Source organism: Lutra lutra, chromosome 1 (assembly GCF_902655055.1).
Source record: "Lutra lutra chromosome 1, mLutLut1.2, whole genome shotgun sequence".
NCBI classification, from domain to species: Eukaryota; Metazoa; Chordata; class Mammalia; order Carnivora; family Mustelidae; genus Lutra; species Lutra lutra.
The window spans coordinates 134,784,825-134,805,695 of NC_062278.1; the positions used below are offsets into that span (position 1 = coordinate 134,784,825).

The 20,871-nt window shown below is 47.6% G+C and overlaps 1 protein-coding gene across 1 annotated transcript in view; it reads right to left on the reverse strand.

The window, feature by feature from the left end:
• SH3BP5 (SH3 domain binding protein 5) overlaps nucleotides 1-16,176 on the reverse strand; it is a 77,571-nt gene extending 61,395 nt beyond the window's left edge. The window contains exons 1-2 of the mRNA XM_047737305.1: nucleotides 15,831-16,176; nucleotides 14,043-14,105 (exon numbers count right to left, since the gene is read on the reverse strand). Of these exons, the coding sequence (XP_047593261.1) occupies nucleotides 14,043-14,105; nucleotides 15,831-15,971 (204 nt within the window). The 5' untranslated portion in view covers nucleotides 15,972-16,176. The remainder of the gene's footprint in view (nucleotides 1-14,042; nucleotides 14,106-15,830) is intronic.
• Nucleotides 16,177-20,871: the final 4,695 nt, after the last annotated feature.

The following is a 20,871-nucleotide window of genomic DNA, read 5'->3' on the forward strand; positions in this document are numbered from 1 at the left end:
GGTGGTGGCAGAGGAAGGCTTGTGGGAGATTAGCTGGGTCCCAGGCTCTAATCCTGAAATTACATGGCCAAATAAATTATTGGTCAAACCAAGGCAGTTTTGACCATGAGGTGGAACACTATTAATAACTAGGCTGTAACAAGAGGCATAAGCTGACAGGTCCGGCCAACTGGCATGTTTGGGCTCCCTATGCTTAAGGCTCTACGGTGCCTCCCTCCCTTGGGTTCCACGAAAGATTCCTTCAACCTTTCAGGATATCCTCCCTTTTACTAAAGCTGTCTGAGTGGCTGTGGGCCATAGTGTAGGGGGTTTTAATCCCAGCTTGGGCACTGCCCAGCTCCAGACGCTGGGGCAAGTCCTGTGCAGCTTGACTGCCTCAGAGACAAAGCCAGGTGCTGTTTCCTTTTTTCACAGCACTACACCACTTGCCCTGGTTCTGAATTATCCAACCAGAGCAGGAAAAGGAAAGTACTAAAAGATGGTGGTCAGTATGGTTTCCTGCTACAAGTTCTCCTCTTCTGAGGTTAACAGAGGTCTCAGAACTTTCTTTGGGCCCAAAGAAAACCAAGTTCCTCCCACACAGAAAGGTTATTCTAGAGTTCTGATGTGACTCTAGAATGTTTCCAAATGCACAGGTGATACTCAAACCCTCTCACAGGACATCACCGCCCACTAGAGCTGTCCCGCCAGCCCAGATCACGCGGCTTCCCTTGAAGCTCTGGCCAAAGTGAAGATCCCATCACCGAGGGAGTCCCTGCCATTTGGAAGCCAGGTAAGGCAACTGTCTGGCAAAACTGGGAATGAGGAAAAGAGTCCTCCTTTCAAATTTTTAATTTAAAATAATTTCAGACTTGGAAAAAAAGGAGGGTAAGATGCAGACATGATGTCCCTTAATTAACCCTGACACAGCTCAGCACATAGCTCCTAAAGATGAGGACACTCTCTTACGCAACTAGAAGACAATGATCGAAATCTGAATGTTAACACAGATAGTTACACAGAACGTTATCACAACCAATTAACCTAGTCTCTGACTTTATTCAAATTGCGTCAACTGTCTCACTATTGTCTTTTATAGTAAAGGAGAACAATCTTTGAGGATCCAATCCAGGCTTGCCAGCTTGCATTCAGCTGCCATGTTTCTCTAGTCTCCTCTAATCTGGAACAGTCCTTCAGTCTTTTTTTGTCTTTCATGGCCTTGATATTTTTGAATAATATGAGCCAGTTACTTTGTAGAATGTCCGTTTGGAAAAGACTCACTTTCAATTCATCTTTTTTTGTTGATGTTCCATGTGCATGAGCCACGAGAATGGAATTTAACCAACTGTAAAACACTACATTTAAATAGCCCAAGGTCCAAAGCACCACAAAGGAAAAAAACCCATGGCCCTCCAAATCTTGGGGTACAAGGGTCAGTCCTTGATAGTCCTGGAGGAAAGACTAAAGTTACATAACAACCCTACATTCTCACACTCACTCACTCTCTCTCATTCTCTCTCTCTTTCTCTCTCTCTCTCTCTCTCTCTCACACACACACACACACCTAGAAAGACTGACAGACCCCACTGCTTTTTTATTCATGGCCAGATATAGGTTTTTTTAAACCCACAGGATTCTTTGTGCAAGAGGAGGCAGAATTGCTGAAACCATGGTATTTTCCTGAGTTCAACCACAAGTGAACTATTTCCATGCTTACAACCAAAGGCTTAACACATTTGCTCAACTTCAAGACCCACTTTTTTCCAAAAATTTGCAAATATCACATTTTGGATGGATTATACTATTGATATGCAGGTTTCTCAGGGGTAGTGTTCTGACCAACACCCAAGTTGGAATGCAATACAAGGTCCATTTTATAGTTCACACGAGTTTTAGAATCAGGGCGATATGGTAAATTCAGGTAACCTTGGAAAGCTCAAGAGAGCAGGTTGGGCAGCCTCTACTGGAAGCACGATTCCACCCACCACAGTATTCCAGGCAAGCTGGCTGTCCTACCTCCTTCGGATAACCTTTCTCCTGCCTGCAGCTCATCAGAACGGAAAGAAAGGAGGGCACAGGCTGCAAAAGAACCAAAGTCAAAATCCACTGCTATCACTTTAGAGATACGGAAGAATCCACCAGAAGAAATAGCTAAAAGCATTAAAAGTGGTTGTTTCTAGGAATAGAACGGGGGGGCGGGGGGAAGGAAGAGGGCAGATGACTTTCTCAGGGGCTTTTCCTTACTTCTGTGCAACTAGTGTTTCAGGAAAAATAAAATTTTAAGTTTCCTGCAGCACAGGTTGACCAAAGAGCTTCCATATTGCCCCTATCATCAAGACTAAGGGGGATTCATAATTCATTCGGCATATGGCTAAAGTCAAGATCTCAGGACTTTGCCGATCATTTGGCTCAGATGCTCCCATTTCACAGATGAGGTAACTGAAGGCTGAGGAAGTAAATTCCCCTCCCAAGGATGTGTACCCGGTGAGAATCAGAACAGAGGTTGAACACCTTGTCTCCTAAATCCTACACTAGCATTCTTTCCCCCACAGTCTTGGTGGGGACCTCAGAGTAGGCATCCAGAACACATATCCCAGACTACTTAAGGCCATGACCTCCAGCCTCAGACTCCTGGATTTACATCTTGGCTCCCCAACCTGCTGACCTGGGAGAAGGGACTCAACCTTTCAGCGCCTCTTTCTCATCAATGTCCTCAGGAGCTGCTGTGAGACTAGGGTAAACTATATAAAGCACTTGCCACAACACTGAATGTGTAGTAAGCTTTCGATAAATAATGCCTTTTATATAGGTGCCCTTACTCAATAAATGACAAAAGGTAGAAAGGACCAACAGTTCAACATTACATGCTAGGGACCGTCCCAGGCACTTTATAAACATCCTTTGTTTCATCTTTAACAGCCCTGCAAGATGGGTACTGCCCTTCCCATTTCAGAGAGAAAATCAAACCCAGAAGAGCAAAACAAAACAAAACAAAACAAAAATTAAAAAAAAAAAACCTTGCCAAGACTGTTCAGCTCATGAAGAGGCAGAGGCAGAATTCAAATCCAGCCCTCCTGAACCTCAAAGCCCACGCTTGCCACCATCCCGTGCTAGCTGGTAAGCATCTGTTGACTCCAAAACAAGTTCCCCTATCCATTTTTGACCCTATGTTTTATAACATTAAAGTGTGGTTTGCTTCCAGCTCGGGGAGCAGATCCAATTTCTAGCAAGTGCATGCATTACCAAGAGTCTATTTCCCCAGTGGGGATGCAAGCAAAACCAGGGACGAGGAAAGAAACAGCATGTCCAGAGCTGCCCAAGAAGCTTCAGAACCTCCCTCCCCACCCCCGAATTTACAAAGCCTAGCCACTGCACTTTCAGCTTTAGGCTCCCCTAATGTTCCTAATAGGACTTGAAGCCATGGCATCATTTTCTCTTGGACACAATCTCTAATAAATGGGCACAGTGGCAAAGAATTCCCTAGAACAAAACCCGCAGCATTGCTTAAACAAACAAACAAAACTGTTCCCTTTTGCTTTTATTGTTGCTGGCTGGCTTAAGGGTCACAGAGAATACTAACTAAAGTCCTTGCTTGGCTAGCTGGTTAACCATTAAAGCAACTCAACAGGCATTATGAAATGTGGTTGTTTACCAAGTAAATGCACACGGATATCCTGCAGGCCTCACAATGAGTCCCTGTCTGTACCCTACCACCATGAGCATGGCAGTTTTAAATGCAGCTCACAGGGCACCTGGGTGGCTCAGTCGTTGGGCATCTGCCTTTGGCTCAGGTGGTGATCCCAGTGTCCTGGGATCAAGCCCTGTGTGGGGCTCCCTGTTGCGGGGTTGGGGTTGGGGGGGAGCCTGCTTCTCCCTCTCCCACTTCCCCTGCTTGTGTTCCCTCTCTCGCTGTGTCTCTCTCTGTCAAATAAATAAATAAAACCTTTAAAAGAAAAAAATAATGTGGCTCAAGATTCTTTGGCAGTGCTCCCCATCAAGGGATGGAATCTCTGTCCCCTCCTCTTGAATGAGGGTGACCTCATGACCTGCTTGGACCAGAGAATGTGACAAAAGTGCTGCTATGGGACTCCCAAGGCTTAGAGAGAAAAAGCCACGCATGATGCTTCCATAGGGTCATTCTGGGATGCTCACAGTGCGGGGGGCCAGACGCCATAGAGAGGTCAGAGGGCCTGAGACATCGTGCCAGAAAGCTCAGATTCAGCACTCTGGTTGAGGACCCTGGCTGAGCTCCCAGACCCTGGAGTGGGCCTCCTCAGATGTCCTGTCCAGCCAAGCCTTCAGATGACCAGAGCCCCAGCTGACATCGGACTGCAACTACACGGACCCCGTCAGGGAGAACCACCCACCTGAGCCTTCTCCTAGGTTCCTGACCCATAGTCATGGGCAAAATACTAGCTATTCTGAGCAATGAAGTTGTGGGATAATCTGTTGGGTAGAAATAGCAACAGGACAATCGGGCAGGACGACACCCCCCTTTTACTGTTCTTCCCATAAAGCCAAAAACTGGGAAAGAAAACATCAAATATGCAGGCTTCAAACCGAGCTGGAAGCAACAGAGTCCTTGCATTCTAGCAGCAGCAGGACAGGGTGGATGAAGTCAACCAAAGCCCATTTGTCAGGCAGCTGAGCCTCACGCCAAACACAGAAGAGTTTACATGAAGTGGGCTTGTCTGCGGTTACAACAAACAGCGGATATTCCTGTCATTGTCTCCCCGTTAGCAGTTTCTCTCTGTCAGAGCAAATATTAATATCTCTTGGATAATCCAGAAAAACAGAGCAAAGGAAAAAAATCAGTCAAGAACAGAACAAAATTTTTTTCCATCTTCCTTTAAGGAAATGAAAGAGGCTGATGCTCCAGGCCCTACAAGAGATACTCTGCGAATTATCCTGAGACCCGCACCACATAGAGCCATACAGTCTTTACTGCTGGACACATCCAAGTGAGGCTAGGCAGATTAAGTCACTCTCAAAGAGGAGGGCCAGGCAAAGAGAACCAGGATATTTGCCAAAGGATAAGGTTCAGTCGATGTTTAATTCATTCAGCCAAAACACATACACACCCCACTACATTGCCAGTCCCTACAGTCAACGCTCAGAGGGGAAAACAGCAGCTCTACAGGAAAAAGCAGCAGTCCGTGGGGACCACTGCTCTGACAATTTGGTGACCTAAAGCTTCTATCCACCACTGGGACAGCAACGAATCCATCAACCCCACAGCCTGTCGTCTTTTGAGGCGGGAACACTTCGGGGCACCTCAGAGTCAGAGGGATGGCATCTTGGATAAACCTGAGGATCCGGTCACGTCACAACAGAAAAGTTCCATTTGTACCATAACAGCAAGTGCCTATGTTCCTAAGATGGGTTCCAGATGACTATGTAGCATCTCACTGGTCTTCACAGCTTCAAGGGAAGACCGATCTGATTTTTTGTTTAAGGCAATAGAGTCTGTTCCATTATTAGATAGCTATTTCTGTGTTCTTGCCAACAGCCCAAACTAAGAGCAGTTTACTAATGGAAAAGCCAGTGAGTGAGATGGTGCAAGGCAGCCTCTCTGTGCCCTCAGTCCTTATCTGCTTAAAATTCATATAGTAACTCAAATTCATGTCATAACTAAGTTTCAATATCTAAATATTCCTAATACTTGAAATGTTTCTCACTATTGTATCTTGGTGATTTTTGTGTTTTATAGTAAGTGTACAAATGAGGGCTTCTTGGCTACAGACAATCCTAAAATGCCTTCACAGCACTTCTCGTGCTGCCAGGAATTACCACAATGACTGCCTAACAATACAGTAATTCACCAAGCAAACCCACTAACACCAGGGTTGGTCTACAATGAAGGCAGGGACTACCAATCGGAACACTTTTTCCCACCAGCCTTCGTAGTTGCTAAAATTCCTTCCATAGACATTCATTTCTTTGACTCATAAAGACATCTCTTTATAATAGTGCTTCATTCTCCACCCCCATCCTTTGCTTATGAAGATGATAAAATACGGTCATTGTGAAAAATTCAGAAAATACCGAAAAAATGAAACCTAAAAATCACCCACATTTTTAGCAACAGCCACTAGTCACATCTGAGGATACATTTTTCTAGAGCCAAGCTTCTCAAACTATATGGTAATGGATCTTCCACCACCACCCCCCCACCCACTGTGAATCAACACTACAAAAAAAAATAAGCTAGGAAAGTGAAAGGCCTTGTGGAAGTCCCAGCAAGGTCAAACTGCATTTTTTTAAAAAGTTTCCAAAGTCTTACTCTCAATTGCTGTATTTATTTCACCTTAACAGGTAAAAAGCAATTCATAGTCTGTGAGCCACACCAGACCCTTTGTCTCTCAGATGCACAGATTCTGTTTTTGTGTATCATTTTACATACGGTCTACATATAGTTTTACATATACTTTAACTTGTATTCCCTAATTTCTTCCCACTATATAGATCACAGCCCCTTGTCTCTATCCACATATTCCATCCCTTTTTAATGCGAAAAGCTACTCTTGAAACCCTAGCATCTTACACCCAGAACTAACAGGATATTGTTCATCAACTGTGTCTCAATTAAAAACCAACCAACCTGTAGCATCTCCAAGTAGGGTAGAATCTTCTACCTCCATGAGCTAAGACCTCTCTGAGCCAGGGACTCTGGGGAGGGGAAGGAGAACACAGGTTGTGTTCTACCCATGTTGACCCTGTAACAGGGTCAGCCTAGGAAAAGCCCGGGGATAAATGCAATTCCAGAGCAGGCAACTGAGAAAGAGACCTGCCTGTTGTGTAGGACAATGCCAAGAGCCGTGAGTCCACAAGAACGTTTGATCCTAGCTGCAAACCAACATCCACCCATCCAGACATGCATGGCACCTATGTTCAGGCACCGCAGGGGATGCCGGGGCACTGAGGTGGGAGGCCCCACCCCTCCCACCCCCCTGGGCCGGGTGAGTGGGGGAGCCAGACAATAAGTGACAGGAATTATGAATATGCATGAGACAGGCACAGATTAAGATTAAGAGAGGCTCTGGGCCTCACCCCCCAGAAATTCTGATTCCCAACTTCTGGGCAGGGCCCAAGATCCTGCAACTCTGGGGCACCTTGCAGGCTCAGTTAAAGGAGAAAGCTACTCTTGATCTTGGGATCATGAGTTCAAGCCCCACACTGGGTGCAGAGGTTACTAAAAAAAACTAAAACAAAAACAAAAAAACTTAAAAAGAAAAAGATTTGGCAATTCTAAGAAAATCCTATGTCACACTGAGGCAGCTGGTGCAACAACGGCCATACTTGGAGGGGTTCACAACCAGGGGCAATTCTGCACCGCAGGGGACAATTCACAAGTCCGTAGGTGGCTAGTCTGTCACAGCTCAGAGTGGGATGCGTGCTATTGCCAGCATCCAGCGAGCAGATGCTACAACAGTGCACAGGGCGGCCCCCCGACCTCACCCCCGCAACAAAGAATTCTCCAGCCCACCATGTCAGCAGTTGAGCAACTGCTCTAGAATAAGATACTTGAACTCTGTGCCTCCGTTTTTATCAGCAAAATGGAGATGATAATATCTGTTGCACAATGTTGGTCCAAGGTCTCAGGGACTTATGTACAAAAAGTGTTTAGAACAGGGTCTGGCACATCGTAGGGACTACTAACGTTAGCTGTCATGGTGACACGAAGAGCAGTTAGGAGACAAAACAGGCAGGGAAGACATCCCAGGATGGACCAAAGTCTCCCCTACAAGCAGGGGCCACACAGCAGCCCACGGCTGTCCTGCTTCATTATGAACAGCCATAATATTAATGGCTCACTATGCACCATCACTGGGATGGGGGAGCCAAGGCCTGGGGACATTAAGTAATTTGCCCAAAGCCATGAAGGGGCAGTATGTTATTATTCATCCACTCAAATGGCTACTGGGCACCACAAACTGCCAGATAGATCCCAGGAGAGGACACACGCTAACAAAGCAGGGCTCCCTCAGGAAACTGATCTCCACACCCCAGCAGACCAGCCACAGAGCAAAGCCCTGTTGCTCCAGTGACTTCAAAGTCCAGTCCACCTATAGAAGCCCTCTCTCTGGCCCCTTGCCCAGAGCCAGTCTCTGACAAAGAAATGTCATGGTGGGGTGTGGGGGAAGAGAACAGAGCCATGGCCAGAGACTGTGAGAGGCCTGGCTTCAATGGACATCCCATCAGAGACGTCTCTGCTTCTGGTGCCCCACAGGCACGAGGCCTCTCCTTCTCCCAAGCTGTGTGGTCATCAAAGCACTCCCTCTTGTCCTCCATGTCTACCCAGGACATGGGCAAGAATCACTGCCCCAGTTCACAGATGAGGGGACTCAGGTTCCAAAGGGCCAAATGCCCCTAAAAGTCAGCAGACCTCAGGTTCTACCCATGTCACCTGACACCAAGACTCTCTTCCCTCAACCCACTACTTCCCTGTGACTTTGGGTTTGGGGTTCCTTCTCCTGAGGACAAAGTAATACAAATTCAACACAAATAACTCAATACACTATAGGAAAGTATAAAGACAATAAATATTCCTCATCTCTCATCAGATAGAACATGTCTTATCTTTTCCAGACATTTTTATGCACATAAACACATTTTTTAGGATAAGACTGTATGCTCTTTTGGAATCTGTTTCCATCCAGACATCTTTCTAGGTTAAGAACAGGCCATTTTAAGGCCTAGGCTGTCAGCCACTGCCTGTCCATAGTATTCACTTTACAAATCCCCTCTTGATAGTCATTTGGATTCGTAATTTTCCAACATTTTTAAACAATGCTGCAATGAACATTATTGAACCTATATCCTTGCCCAGTTATTTCCTTTGGGTAAATTTGTGCAATCACTGGGTCAAAAGTTGCTGTCCCTTGACATTCCAGCAGCTGGGAGGGGAGCGCATCACTGAAGCAGGAAGTCCTAAGTCCTACCATTCTGATGGCCAAACTTCAGGCCAAAGCCGTGAGGACAGCAGCGGCTGCAGCTCCAGCTCATGTCACCCGGGGCCGCTTCCAATCCACCCACACTGTTCCTCCCCGACCCGAGGTTCCAAGCATGAAACAATTTTTGGTTTTGTTTTTGTTTTTAAACAGAAAGTGCCTGCTGCTTTCTGAAGGGTGAGAAAGGCAGATTCTGGGTACAGGCCTTACGCAAGTTTAGGGAACACAGCTGGCATCAGAATCAAATGCTTTTTCAAACCACCCCCACCTAAGCAGTGAGGGAAAGAGCTTGAGCATTGACAATTAACGGCTTTCCCTCCCTGGGGAAGGGCAGACTGAAAAAGTCCGCTTCTGACAACTCAGAGCCAGAAAGGCTGTCCCTGGGTAACTAGCCCTGGTCGTGGCCTTCCTCCCGTTCCTTCTTCTCTTTGACCACTTTTTGGATCTAGAACAGCCCACCTTCCAGGCAAGCAAGGGAGACCATGAAAACACCACACATCATGGTCAAAAGTGGGTAACTGCCATGGAAATATTTCAATCTTGATTACAATGCTTTAGAAATCCTCTGCGCCGCATCTTATTTGAACACTTAGAAACAAGCTAGTTCTATAAAACACGTATTGTAAAAGTATATTAGCACATTTACTTCTTTGGCAGGGTTGTTACACATTGAATGACACATTTCTCTGATTCCTCTCCTCTCCTCTATCCATGGCTCACCCTACCCCCCAGGACGCTGGGCCCTCCCTTGCAGGGGCTCAGTCAGGCCTGGCTTTCCTCAGCTTAGCACTGGCTGTTCCCTCTGGCTGGAACGTTTGTCCCCCACATGGCCCTGAGGTGCAAGGGAAGCCTTTCAAACCCACTACGTGTAACGCTGCGTCCTCCTGGCTCCCAAACACCCACACTGCTAGCCCCTCCTGGCCAAGGTTCTCTCCTTAGGGCACATCACCACATAACCTAGTGCGTCCTTTAATTATAATTCTCTGCCCATTCTCTGCCCTGCTCTCTCCCCTTCATGGTTCTCAGCACACAGTTGGTGCTCAATACTTAATGATTAAAGCTGACTAACCCACACATCTGTGAGAAAATACATTTATTTTCTTAATTTGAAATATCAGGCTTCTATCCAAGGGCTTCTCTGGTTAAAAGGTTACTGCTGTCACCAGTTTGAAAGGACTAGCCCTCTGATATAAATCAGAGTGCAAAGGGAATAAATACGACATTGTTTAAACAATGGCAGAGGCAAACTGAGGTCGCAGGAAGGGGCAGATATCCAACTGACAACATGCAAGGTGGCTGGCATCCAGAAGTCTTTTTTGGTAGTCTCCAAGTTAAAGAACCGAGACAAGGGATAGGATCCTAAGGTGTATCAGACCTGCACCCCAGCCTACCCCAGACTGCAATTATGCCATGTTCTGAGGGAGGGAGCAGCTATCACAAACCTGATCACCACCATGCTTTAATCACAGTCAAGGTCAGGAGGGCTACTGGCCACTCCAGGTCAGAATTAAAAAGCAAAGGGAAAAGAAATGCAGAAGCAAAAGACTCTCCTCTAGAGGCTCCGAAATTATAGCCAATTCATCCTCATTATTTGCAGATTCCATACTCACTAAAATGTATGTGTAATTCCAAAATCAATAGTCCCAGAGCTTCTCCAGTCCCTCACGGACAGGCAGAGAGTGGCCAAAATGTGAGTTGCCCCACGCACATGTTCCCAGTGAAGCGGAACAAAGAGACATGCTCTGGCTTGTTTCAGCTCTGGTGCTGTGAACAAGTGTCCTTTCACGGGCCAGCTAGTGCCACACTTTTTGCAGTTTTGCTTTGTGCTGGGGAGTCGGCTGTTGGAGGCGGCCCCCAAGCCCAGGGCTGAAGGGCTGGCCAACATTGCTGAGCCCAGGAAGGCTGGGATGGGCCTTACAGAGAATGGACCATGGTACCGAGGCAAGCTTGGCTCGGGCCTGAGCCACAAGCTGCTGGCCTGTGAGTCCAACATTAACGAGTCAAGGACGTCTATGAAAGAAACTGGCTCTAAACAGAAACACGCATAAAACAAGGTACCAGATAGCTCAGCAGATGAAAGTAGTATGACCAGAGGCCCAGAGGAAGATGTAATATAAGGCCTAGCAATGGCTCTGTCTTCCCTACTTCAATGTTCACAGGGACTTTACAGAAAACTGTCACCATGAATAACGAGAGAAACAAGCCGATATTAAAATGGCTGTTTCCTGTCCCACATCTTTTGGCACACTCCCCTCCGCCACCCCCACGGCTCACTCCATCTGCTCCTCTTTGCACGGGGACTCTCCCGCTCGCTCGCTTGCACAGCGGGCCTCTGCTCAGGTGTCTTCCAGTGACCCCGCCCCCAGAACCCCTGTCACCTCACTCTTCGGCTGCAGTGATGACAACCAGCAATTATTATCTACCTCGCCCTCAACTAAAATCATAACTCCCTGAGGGCAGGCCTTTGTCTTATTCACCCACGGACCCGCACTGGCCGACCCAGTGCCCAGCCCAAGGTGGGTGCCCGGAGCTTGACGGCAGGGACACGGCCCACCTTGGAGCTTGGGCAGTGTGACGAGCGTCGGGGCACTGGAGCTGAGGGTGAAAGGCACTGCTCCTGAGTCTGACAGGAAACATACTAGACCGGGAGCTACATGTGGCTATTCAGCACGCAAACGTGGCTGGTCCAGTTGAGATGTGCTCTAAGCATAAAATATGACAAGAATTTGAAGACTTAAAAAAATATACATACACACACACACATATGCATATATATATATATACACACACACACACATACATGTGTAAAACATCTAATTAACTACTTGTATATTCATTTTATGTTGAAATATTATGTTGGGTGTTCAAGGCTAAACAAAATAGATTAAAATTAATTTCAGCTGTTTCTTTTTTACTTTTTAAGGTAGCCACAAGGGAAGTTTTCATGACTTAGGTAGCTTGTGTCATACCTCTGTGAATCCACCTTGGTTATAATAATACCAAGAAAAGGTCAGCCAGCAACACAAGCCGGCTTTGACTACCTCTCTGCAGAGCCTAGTGCTCTCCAGAGCAAGGCTGGAAACACCTGTCCTGCAGCTTCCTGTCACACACACAGGCTTAAGTGTATTCAGAAAAAGGATTGTGAAATCAGAGCTAAAAGTTTATCAGGTGAACCAATTTTAGACTCAGAAGGTAAGCACCCTGTGGAGCCTTCTTGTTCATGCCTCCCCCGCCAAAAGCCTATTTCTAAATCGTCTATGCAGAGTTGGAATGGCAAAACGTGAGCTAGAAGGGAGCTAGAAGGGATGTGGAAAGTTGACCTGGCCCTGGCACATCACTGAACCCTGAGACCATGTACCTCCAACAGCCTCACCTCATCTGGAGAAGAAGCAGAGCCCACTTTCCAGAACTGTGCTCTCCAGAACTTTCTACAATGACAGAACTGTTTTCTGTTCTGTCCAATATGGTGGCTACTAGGCTCTTGAAATGTGACTACTGAATTTCTCATCTTATTTCAATTAATTTAAAAGTAAAGAGCAACACATGACCAATGGCTGCCATATTGGACAGCACAGTTCTAGGCTCCCATGACAGGAGATAAAGCTTGTAAAAATCACTTTGTAACTCCAAAGCCCTAGAGAAATGGCAGGGGTTCTGTTGTTTAATGTATTAGAAATACGAGATTCTTTTTTTTTTTTTAATTTTTTTATTTTTTCAGCATAACAGTATTCATTATTTTTGCACCACACCCAGTGCTCCATGCAATCCGTGCCCTCTACAATACCCACCACCTGGTGCCCCCAACCTCCCACCCCCCACCCCTTCAAAATTCTCAGATCGTTTTTCAGAGTCCATAGTCTCTCATGGTTCACCTCCCCTTCCAATTTCCCTCAACTCCCTTCTCCTCTCCATCTCCCCTTGTCCTCCATGCTATTTGTTATGCTCCACAAATAAGTGAGAAATACGAGATTCTGAGAGATTTCAAATGTCCCAAGAGACTCAATCCACTAGAAGTCAAAAAAAATCTTTTAAATAAATATGCAGGTTTTACTTCACCTGGGGGAGAAGGTCGGCCAGTGTTCGTGGATACATACAATCAGAATAGAAGGGTGAGCGATAACCTTCACACACAACTCAGAAAACATGCTTTCAATCCTTTTTTTTTTTCCCCACACTCAGATTCAGTGCCTCCAGGGCCTAGCCATGCAGTCATAAATCGAGGCTGCCAGTGTCCTCCGCACAGATTATTCTTATCTCCCACACCCTCATTCTTAGGGACCAGATGTTTCCTGCCCTATTTGGTGACCTTCCCTACTACTTCTCCTGCTACAGAAACAGGTCCTCCCAACTGCTCCCTGCAGTCCTATGGTTCTCTGAGTCATTCACCGGCTCTCAGACCCATGCGGGGCTTGTTAAGATTGGCTGACGGATGGTAAAAACCACCACCACTAAAAAAGGATGGGGACTAATTGGTAGCTGCAAAGAATGCTCATCTGTTTACACTCACGTTGGAAGATGCTCATGAAATTCAAATCAAGCTCTAGTCTCAAGTGCCTCTCCCCAGCAGGAAAGCCCTTCCAGTCTAAACAGCTTTCTGCTACCATTAAGATCATTACATTCCACACGCAAATAGACAATAAGGAAATGAGCAGGGAAGTGGAAGGAGGGTGAATTTTTAGGACAGAAAGTCAAAAACTGTAGAAGTCCAAGGAAATACTCAATGTTTCCAAATACAAATGTAAGGAGCCACCCTAAGATACTAGAGAGCTTTTGTAAACTCTATTCATTCTTCTCCATTATAGAGCGCAGCTAATTCTCCCCTCAATCCTTCCACGCTCTTCCGCAGACGCGTGAACTTTAGTGCTCCATACAGCCCTTGATTTTGGCCCCACCAAGCTCCCATATGAAAAACATGTGAAATAGGATCCACATGTGTTCCACCCACACGCTGGGCTCAGCAGCATATTTCATTCCGTCAGAGAGCGGGCTGTTGCTCAACTCCACGGAGGGGACGCCAGCAGTCATCCTCCAGCTATTAAAACAAGATCAAGACGCCTGGTGTCAGCAGGACTGACACCACCTCACCAAAAACAGGGACCCAGCCTCCGGTACCTCAAGTTCAGTCTCCCGTCTGTTGATGTCATCTGTGGATTGATTTAACTTCTCCAGTTCTCCCTAGTGAAGAAAAAAAGAGGGAAGAAAGATTTAAGGGATTCGTCTTTTGTTTCCAATAGGATGAGCTCACTCTCTGCAGAAGTACTCCAGCACAATTTGTAGGAAGAGGGATGAGTCACTATTAGTTCTCAAGGACAACAGTTGAGCCCTGGCTTGAAGAGCAAATGAATGTCGGTTATTTCTGAAATCTTTTTCTTGATGTTGATGGTGTCTTTTTCAAAAATGCCGTAAGGTCCCAGAAATTTTTGTCTTAGAAAGTGAAGTACTTATTGCAGGTATGTGACTTCGGGTAAACCCACCTGTTACAAATGGTTTAGGAGTCAAATTAAAACAGTATCTCCTGCATCCAAGCAAGAACTTTGCAGAAAAGACAATAAAAAATAAACAAGACCAAGCTGAAACTATAAACCCAAGTGAAATTATTTAAATCAAGGGCAGAATTCTGACATTAACTCCTTCGTGGTTGTTATTTTTCTAGAAATGAAAATCTTTTCAAAATGTCAATTAAAACTACCTGTTTTAACAAAACAAAAACTAGCTTTAATCCTGATCCTTTAAATAAACATTTAAAAACTGACATTTTGTAGAAAGTACCCAGTGAGAAGTTAACTCATTTTACTCTCCAAACAAAGGATCTGGTAAACGGAATTCCCGTACCAGGAAAACAAGATTTAGTAGTCTGAAGTAGTGATTTTAATTAATAGAATTCCTAATGCAAAGATTTTTCCACCTGATCTTTATCTTGCTAATCTGCCAAAACAATTCATCTAAATGGCAACAGCTGAGTTAAAATGGGCTTTTAATTGATCTGCGCACTGAAAAACCAATTAGGGCTCTAGAAATTGCAGAGCACGATTAAGAGCAATGGGTGTATACATATATATAGATATATAAATGATTTATGGGAAGGGTAGAAAAACGGGTCTCGGAAAGGGATTTGCTGTGCTTTTTGCCTAGAGGGTGAGGAGATTAAGCTGTCACTCCTAGATCTTGGCTTAGAAATTGTTTTTTAATCATCTCTCTCAGAAATGGAGGCACAGAAAGCCAGGCCAATCCCCTCGCCTTCTCCCCGCGTGAGCTTTGCGCATCAGTTGTCCCCGGTTTCTGTTCACACCCGACCTCCTAACAAGGAAAAGCTGGGTTTTCGACCATTAGAAGCCAAGCGGAGGTTTGAGCCAGTGGCGACAATAAGCCCTTCGCTAACAATGAATCACACCAGGAGGAAGATGGATGGCTCAGGCGAGCACCTCCGCCAGGTGAGGGCTCGCAATCCCGGCACGGGTGCCAGCCCACGCTGCAGGGACGAACAACGCCCACAGTGCCCAGCGCCCACGCGGCCCGGTCGACCCCGCCGCCCCTAGCCCGGAGGCCGCGGGATGCCCGCTGCGCCGCGAGTCTGGCGGGGGGGACCCCGCCACACGCATGGCGCCCCCGCCCCCTTTTTCCCTTTGTTGCACATCCGCCGGAACCACTGGGAATGCTGCGGCGACCCCCAGATCCTGCTAGGGGTCTGCGGGGGCTCCCCACGATAGAGTCAGGCCGCATTCACGCGGACACAGCAACCTCCCCGTGAACCCTGTGAAACTGGAAATCCGGACCCTCTCTTCTCGGCCCCGGACCTATATGGCCACCACCGCCAGGACCGCAGGCACTGGGGGCCGCAAGGCGGGTGTAAGTGCGGATGCCCACCTCCGTGGTGTCCCCCCTGCCCCCCGTGAGCCCTACCTGGATTCGAGGGTCCACCTCCTCTTCCTCCTCCAGCCCCTGTTCCATCCCCTCTTCCTCGTCCTCCTCCTCCAAGTCCCGGGCAGACGGCGGGAGCTCTGCCGGCTCCTCCGGGCGGTTCCGCTTCAGCGCCGCGTCCATAGGGGCAGTGAGAACGCTAACCGCGCAGGGGACTTCGGAGCGTCCGGAGGGGAGGCAGCCGCCGCGGGCTCGGCACAGTCCGGAGGCGCCGCTCGCGGATGCGGATCCTGCCGGCCCCAGCTAAGCGGAGGAAATGGGCGCGGCCGCCCCCTTTCTGCTGCGGCCGTCAGCGCAGCGGCGCCCGCTCCGCCCTCGCCCCGCCGGGCCGCCGTTGGCGCTGTGACTGTTCGCCGCCAGTCCCAGTCAGCCACCCAGGTCTCCGTCACAAAAACCCCTGAACACCTTCAAGGGGGTGAACCAGGAGAGCCGCCTCCCTTTGTCAACTTAGCAGCCAGATCACAGACTACCCACCTTTTGGCCCCCTGCTTTCGGGGTAGCTTTCTCTCTCCCTCCTGAACCAGAGCAAATTGTATGGAAGGAAAGTTTGGGGCATTTCCACTGTCTGAAGTCACCTTGAGAAGCTTGGACTCAGTGACCCTGGACCAGTTTCAAGATCCTCAAATCCCTGTATGCCTCCAAAGCACCCTTCTCCCCTTGGGTGAACCTTGGTAAATGGATCTACCTGAAGAGTTCCCCCAAAACAGGGAAGTGAAACATATGCTCACACAGACCCAGAAGTACAAAGAGGGGAGCCAAGTGCAGCTTTGTGCCTGGAGCCCTTGGTCAAAGGCTAGGTGGTCCCTGCTGGGCAGAGCTCCATACCCAAACACCTATGCGCTCATAGCTGTGCCATGGTCCTCCCTGAATAGCCAAGAAGGATGGACAATCCATTGGTGATCAGGGATGTGGTTGGGTGGGTACAGCCTTCCCCAGGCCAGAGCGGATGTAACCCCTGGTGGTGGGCAGGCTCTGTCCAAGGATTTCTGAACTGGCAAGGTTTCCTGCCCACCTTGAATAAGGAGGGAGCCAGAGTTTGCCTGGGAAACTCAACATCTGGAGGTCAAAGAAGGAAGGGGCAGGTCTGTGCTTTTGAGAAATGTCAGGGCCACTGTGATGTCAAGCGAACACAAATTCAGATGACCTTAGCCAAGCAGGCAAGGACACTGCCACCGGCCATCGCTAATGTCTCCACTACAAAAATGCAGAATGTGTACACTTTCTACACAGGCTTGTGGCTCATCAACTGTGAGTTGGGAGAACAAACTCGCTTGAGGAAAAAGCTTTCTGAGAGCGTGTCTTGAAAGCCACCTTTGGGAAACCTGCCTGCCCTGGCTTCATTAGAGGCTACATTGGTGGTGGGGGAGTGGGAGGGATGTGGGTTACTCCCCCGGCAAGGTACCCCCTTCCCATGCTGGCACTGTGGTCCACTGTGAAAGGAGATTCGTTCTGTCTCCTGGAGGTAACACAGGCACACACACACTGAGTTTGGTTCAGAAATAGTCATTGTTCTTACAGTCAAGGGAGAGCCTGCAATTCTCTGAGCGAGGTCCTGAAACCCCTAGCTAAAAACCTAGCTGCGTTTGCTTTTTCACCAGTGTTTCCCCGGCGGCTTGGACGAAGCCTATAACTGAGCAGGTTTATCCTAGCTGTGAATGAACTGAGAGACAGAGGTCGAAAACAACAAGAGTGAGGTCAGCCCTGACTCTTAACGCACTTCTCAGTCAATGGAACCCCACCCTCACCAATCTAAACCACAACCTCCCAATGAGCTTCCATTTCAGCGCAGATCTAAGAGCCGTTGAGTGGTTCAGAATACCACCACGGACACGGGGAAACTGCTCGAAAACATCCATGTGGGCTTTTTTTTTGTTATCGTATTTTTAGGAGAACTGGGCCAGGTATAGTGTTAATCCCAATAGTGTTCGGAAGTTAAAATAAGGGAAATAAATCACAGTACTACTCCCTGTATTTTTTTTTGTTGGTACATAAATGCATAGGAACCGAAGCAGGGAATGAACTGAGGGTGACAAGGTGGAGGTCCTTGTGTGGTTACAGGGAAGGCCTCTTCGAGAAGGGGGCTTTGAGGCAAGACCTGAGAGAAACAAGAAAATGAACCCCATCTACCTTCATGGGGAGAGCGCTCCAGCCACCGAAGCCACGTGTGTAGAGGTCCCCAGGTGAAACCGTGCCTCTGGTCCTGGAGAGCCAGGGACAAGAAATCCGAGACCTGCAGGTGGGTAGACCTGGGAGGGCCATGACATGGTAAGGAGCTCGGGTTTTAGTGAGTGATATGGAGTGTGGGAAGTGGACTGGGGTCCCTGGGGAGCTGGGGGCAGAGGGACAGAAGGAGATGAGTTAGGCCAACGGTCTAGCAGTGGTAGAGGAGAGACGCCTCTGCTGGTTCCCTTTCCCAGCGGAATGGCGGGCACAGTCAGCAGCTGAGAATAAGGGGGTGGGGGAAGGCTTGGAACAACACTGGATGCTGGAGGAGAGACACTGAAGGAGCTGGGAAGTCAGTTGACTGGGTGAATATCTTCTAATTTCCAGACTGCCCTGAGGACCCACCTGTGGTTTGGGATGCTCCTGGGTGGCCAGTCCATGGGGATGAGTGGCTTTTCCCACCCAAGCTCAGCTTCCAGACACGGGTGGAGAGTAGTGAGAACGCCACCCTTAACCAGGGTTGGGACTCTCTCACCAAGGTCTTCCGGTGGCAAGGGAGAAGCGTAAGGGGATTGAGGGCGACTGCAGGTGTAACAACTTTTAATGATGGCCCATGGAATCAACACTGGAGAAGTGAAGGAGAGATTAAAATACCAGGGAACGATGTTGTAGCCCTGAGTCAGGAGAGAAAGAGGGAATGAATTTAAGACTGTATGGAAGTTGGTGGCTAATAATATCTGGAGAGAGAAAACTTAAAGATGATTCCAGAGTTTCTAGTTTGAGTGATTGGATGACACCATTAATTAGGACCTATGCTATAGAGATTTTGGTTGGGAAGAAAACTAATTTGTGTTTTGGATGTGAAGGGGGAAACCCTAGAAGTTGAGCTATGTTGCATTTGGAAATTGGGACCCAGGTTCTCCAAGGGTTGAACAAAACTCCCCGGAAGGTCTTTCTTGTTGCCTCAATATACCTCCTTGACTTAGCAAGTGTATCGTAGCTCCTCTGATCTTTGAGGATAAGGAAGGTTGTATTTCTCCTCCTCTGCCCCACTCCTTAAGCCTAAGGGTATCAGGTATTTACACAGAGATTTTCTTTTAATGTTTTTTAAAGTGAAATTTGCAAGCCGCTGTGGCCAGCAACGTTAATTCAATGTTTTTGAGCATGTACCTCATGCAGACACTATTCCAGGTCCCAATCTGAAGGCCCCAAGCATACAAAACAGCAAAGTCATAGTGTCTTCTGATTTGGGGAGACACAGCCCCCACAAAAATTGTACCTCCAAATTGTGCAACTTTATGAATTCCTCATTGAGAAGGCTCTTCCTGTCAAACTTGAGTGTCATCGAATGAAAATTCCCTGCAACACCAATTTTTTTAAAGATTATTTATGTGAGAGAGAGAGAGAGTGTGTGTGTGTGTGTGTGTGTGTGTGTGTGTGTGTGCAAGTCAGGGGAAGAGCAGAGGGAGACGGGGAGAGGGAATCTCAGCAGACTCCCCACTGAGCGCAGAGGCGGATGTGTGCATAGAGCACCACCTGGGCAGAAATCAAGAGTCCAGCGCTCAACCAACTGAGCCATCCACGGGTCCCCACCAATTTTTTAAGCCCACAAAATAGAAACTACCTGTTAACCCCTATAAAAAAGAAAACTGCTCTTCTGAACTAAGAAGACCTGAATCTGCATTCCCATCACATTCTGGGAGCGGTGACTGAAGAAACTGACAACCAACATCTTCTCTTGGCGCACCTGTAATCTTTACACACTGCCTTAGGTCAGAGATTGCAAACCGGGAGCTACTGTTTGGATCACCCTAGGGCATGTGTGGTCTGGCTGACACAGTGTTTTATAAATCTGAGCCTGCAGTTAAAACTCCAGCAATGCAATATGAAAATTCAGACTTCCCTGCATGGAGAGAGTCCTGAGGAGACATGAGGAGTGGGTGGCCTTTTAAAAAGGTCTTGCATGCTCATGTCAACCTGAGTCCTACAGGCAGACTCTCTTCCACCAGCAGACTGCACACAGGTGAACCCCCACCTCTCTTCAGCACCCCAGTGGGAAGCTGGTTCCCTCTGCCTTCCTCCCACTCTCTCTTCTCTCCCCACAGACTGCAAAGGATTATGGCACATGGCAAGATGGAAGAGAATTTTAAAGGAGACTTCCAAACTCTTCAGCCCTACTTTTTGGCCCCAGATGACTGGTTGTCAGAAGTCAAGAAGCTACAGAAGCCAGTTCTTGGAAAGAGATCAGGGCCTCCGCATTAGCAAGGCATCTGTTTCATTCCACGATTCAGTGACATCAGTGTGTTGCCAAATTGTCTTGCACTGTGGCCACACCCCTCTAATGAGAACCTTTATTTGTGTCCTGAACTGAATTACACTGAAGCCTCTTCGCCCAGATGAATTACAGGCCAGAGTACTTACAGAATCCAAAAAAGAGATTTTCAATGTTTATCTGTGATCTTATGGGACCTGCAGATTCTTAAAATGGTGCTGGAATCCTGGAGATAGAAAAAAGTGTTCCATTAGAAAGAAGAAAGGGGGTGCCTGGGTGGCTCAGTGGGTTAAGCCTCTGCCTTCTGCTCAGGTCATGATCCCAGGGTCCTGGGATCGAGCCCTGCATCAGGATCTCTGCTCAGCGGGGAGCCTGCTTCCCTTCCCCTCTCTTTCTGCCTGCCTCTCTGCCTCCTTGTGATCTCTGTCTGTCAAATAAATAAATAAAATCTTAAAAAAAAAGAAAAAAGAAAGAAGGTTTTGTACCCCGTGAACTAGTGGGCATAACAGATTGCAGACATGATTCTAGAATGGATTTTAAAGGGGGAAAGGGCATTTGGATGTCCCTGGAAGAAAAGTGATTGATCCC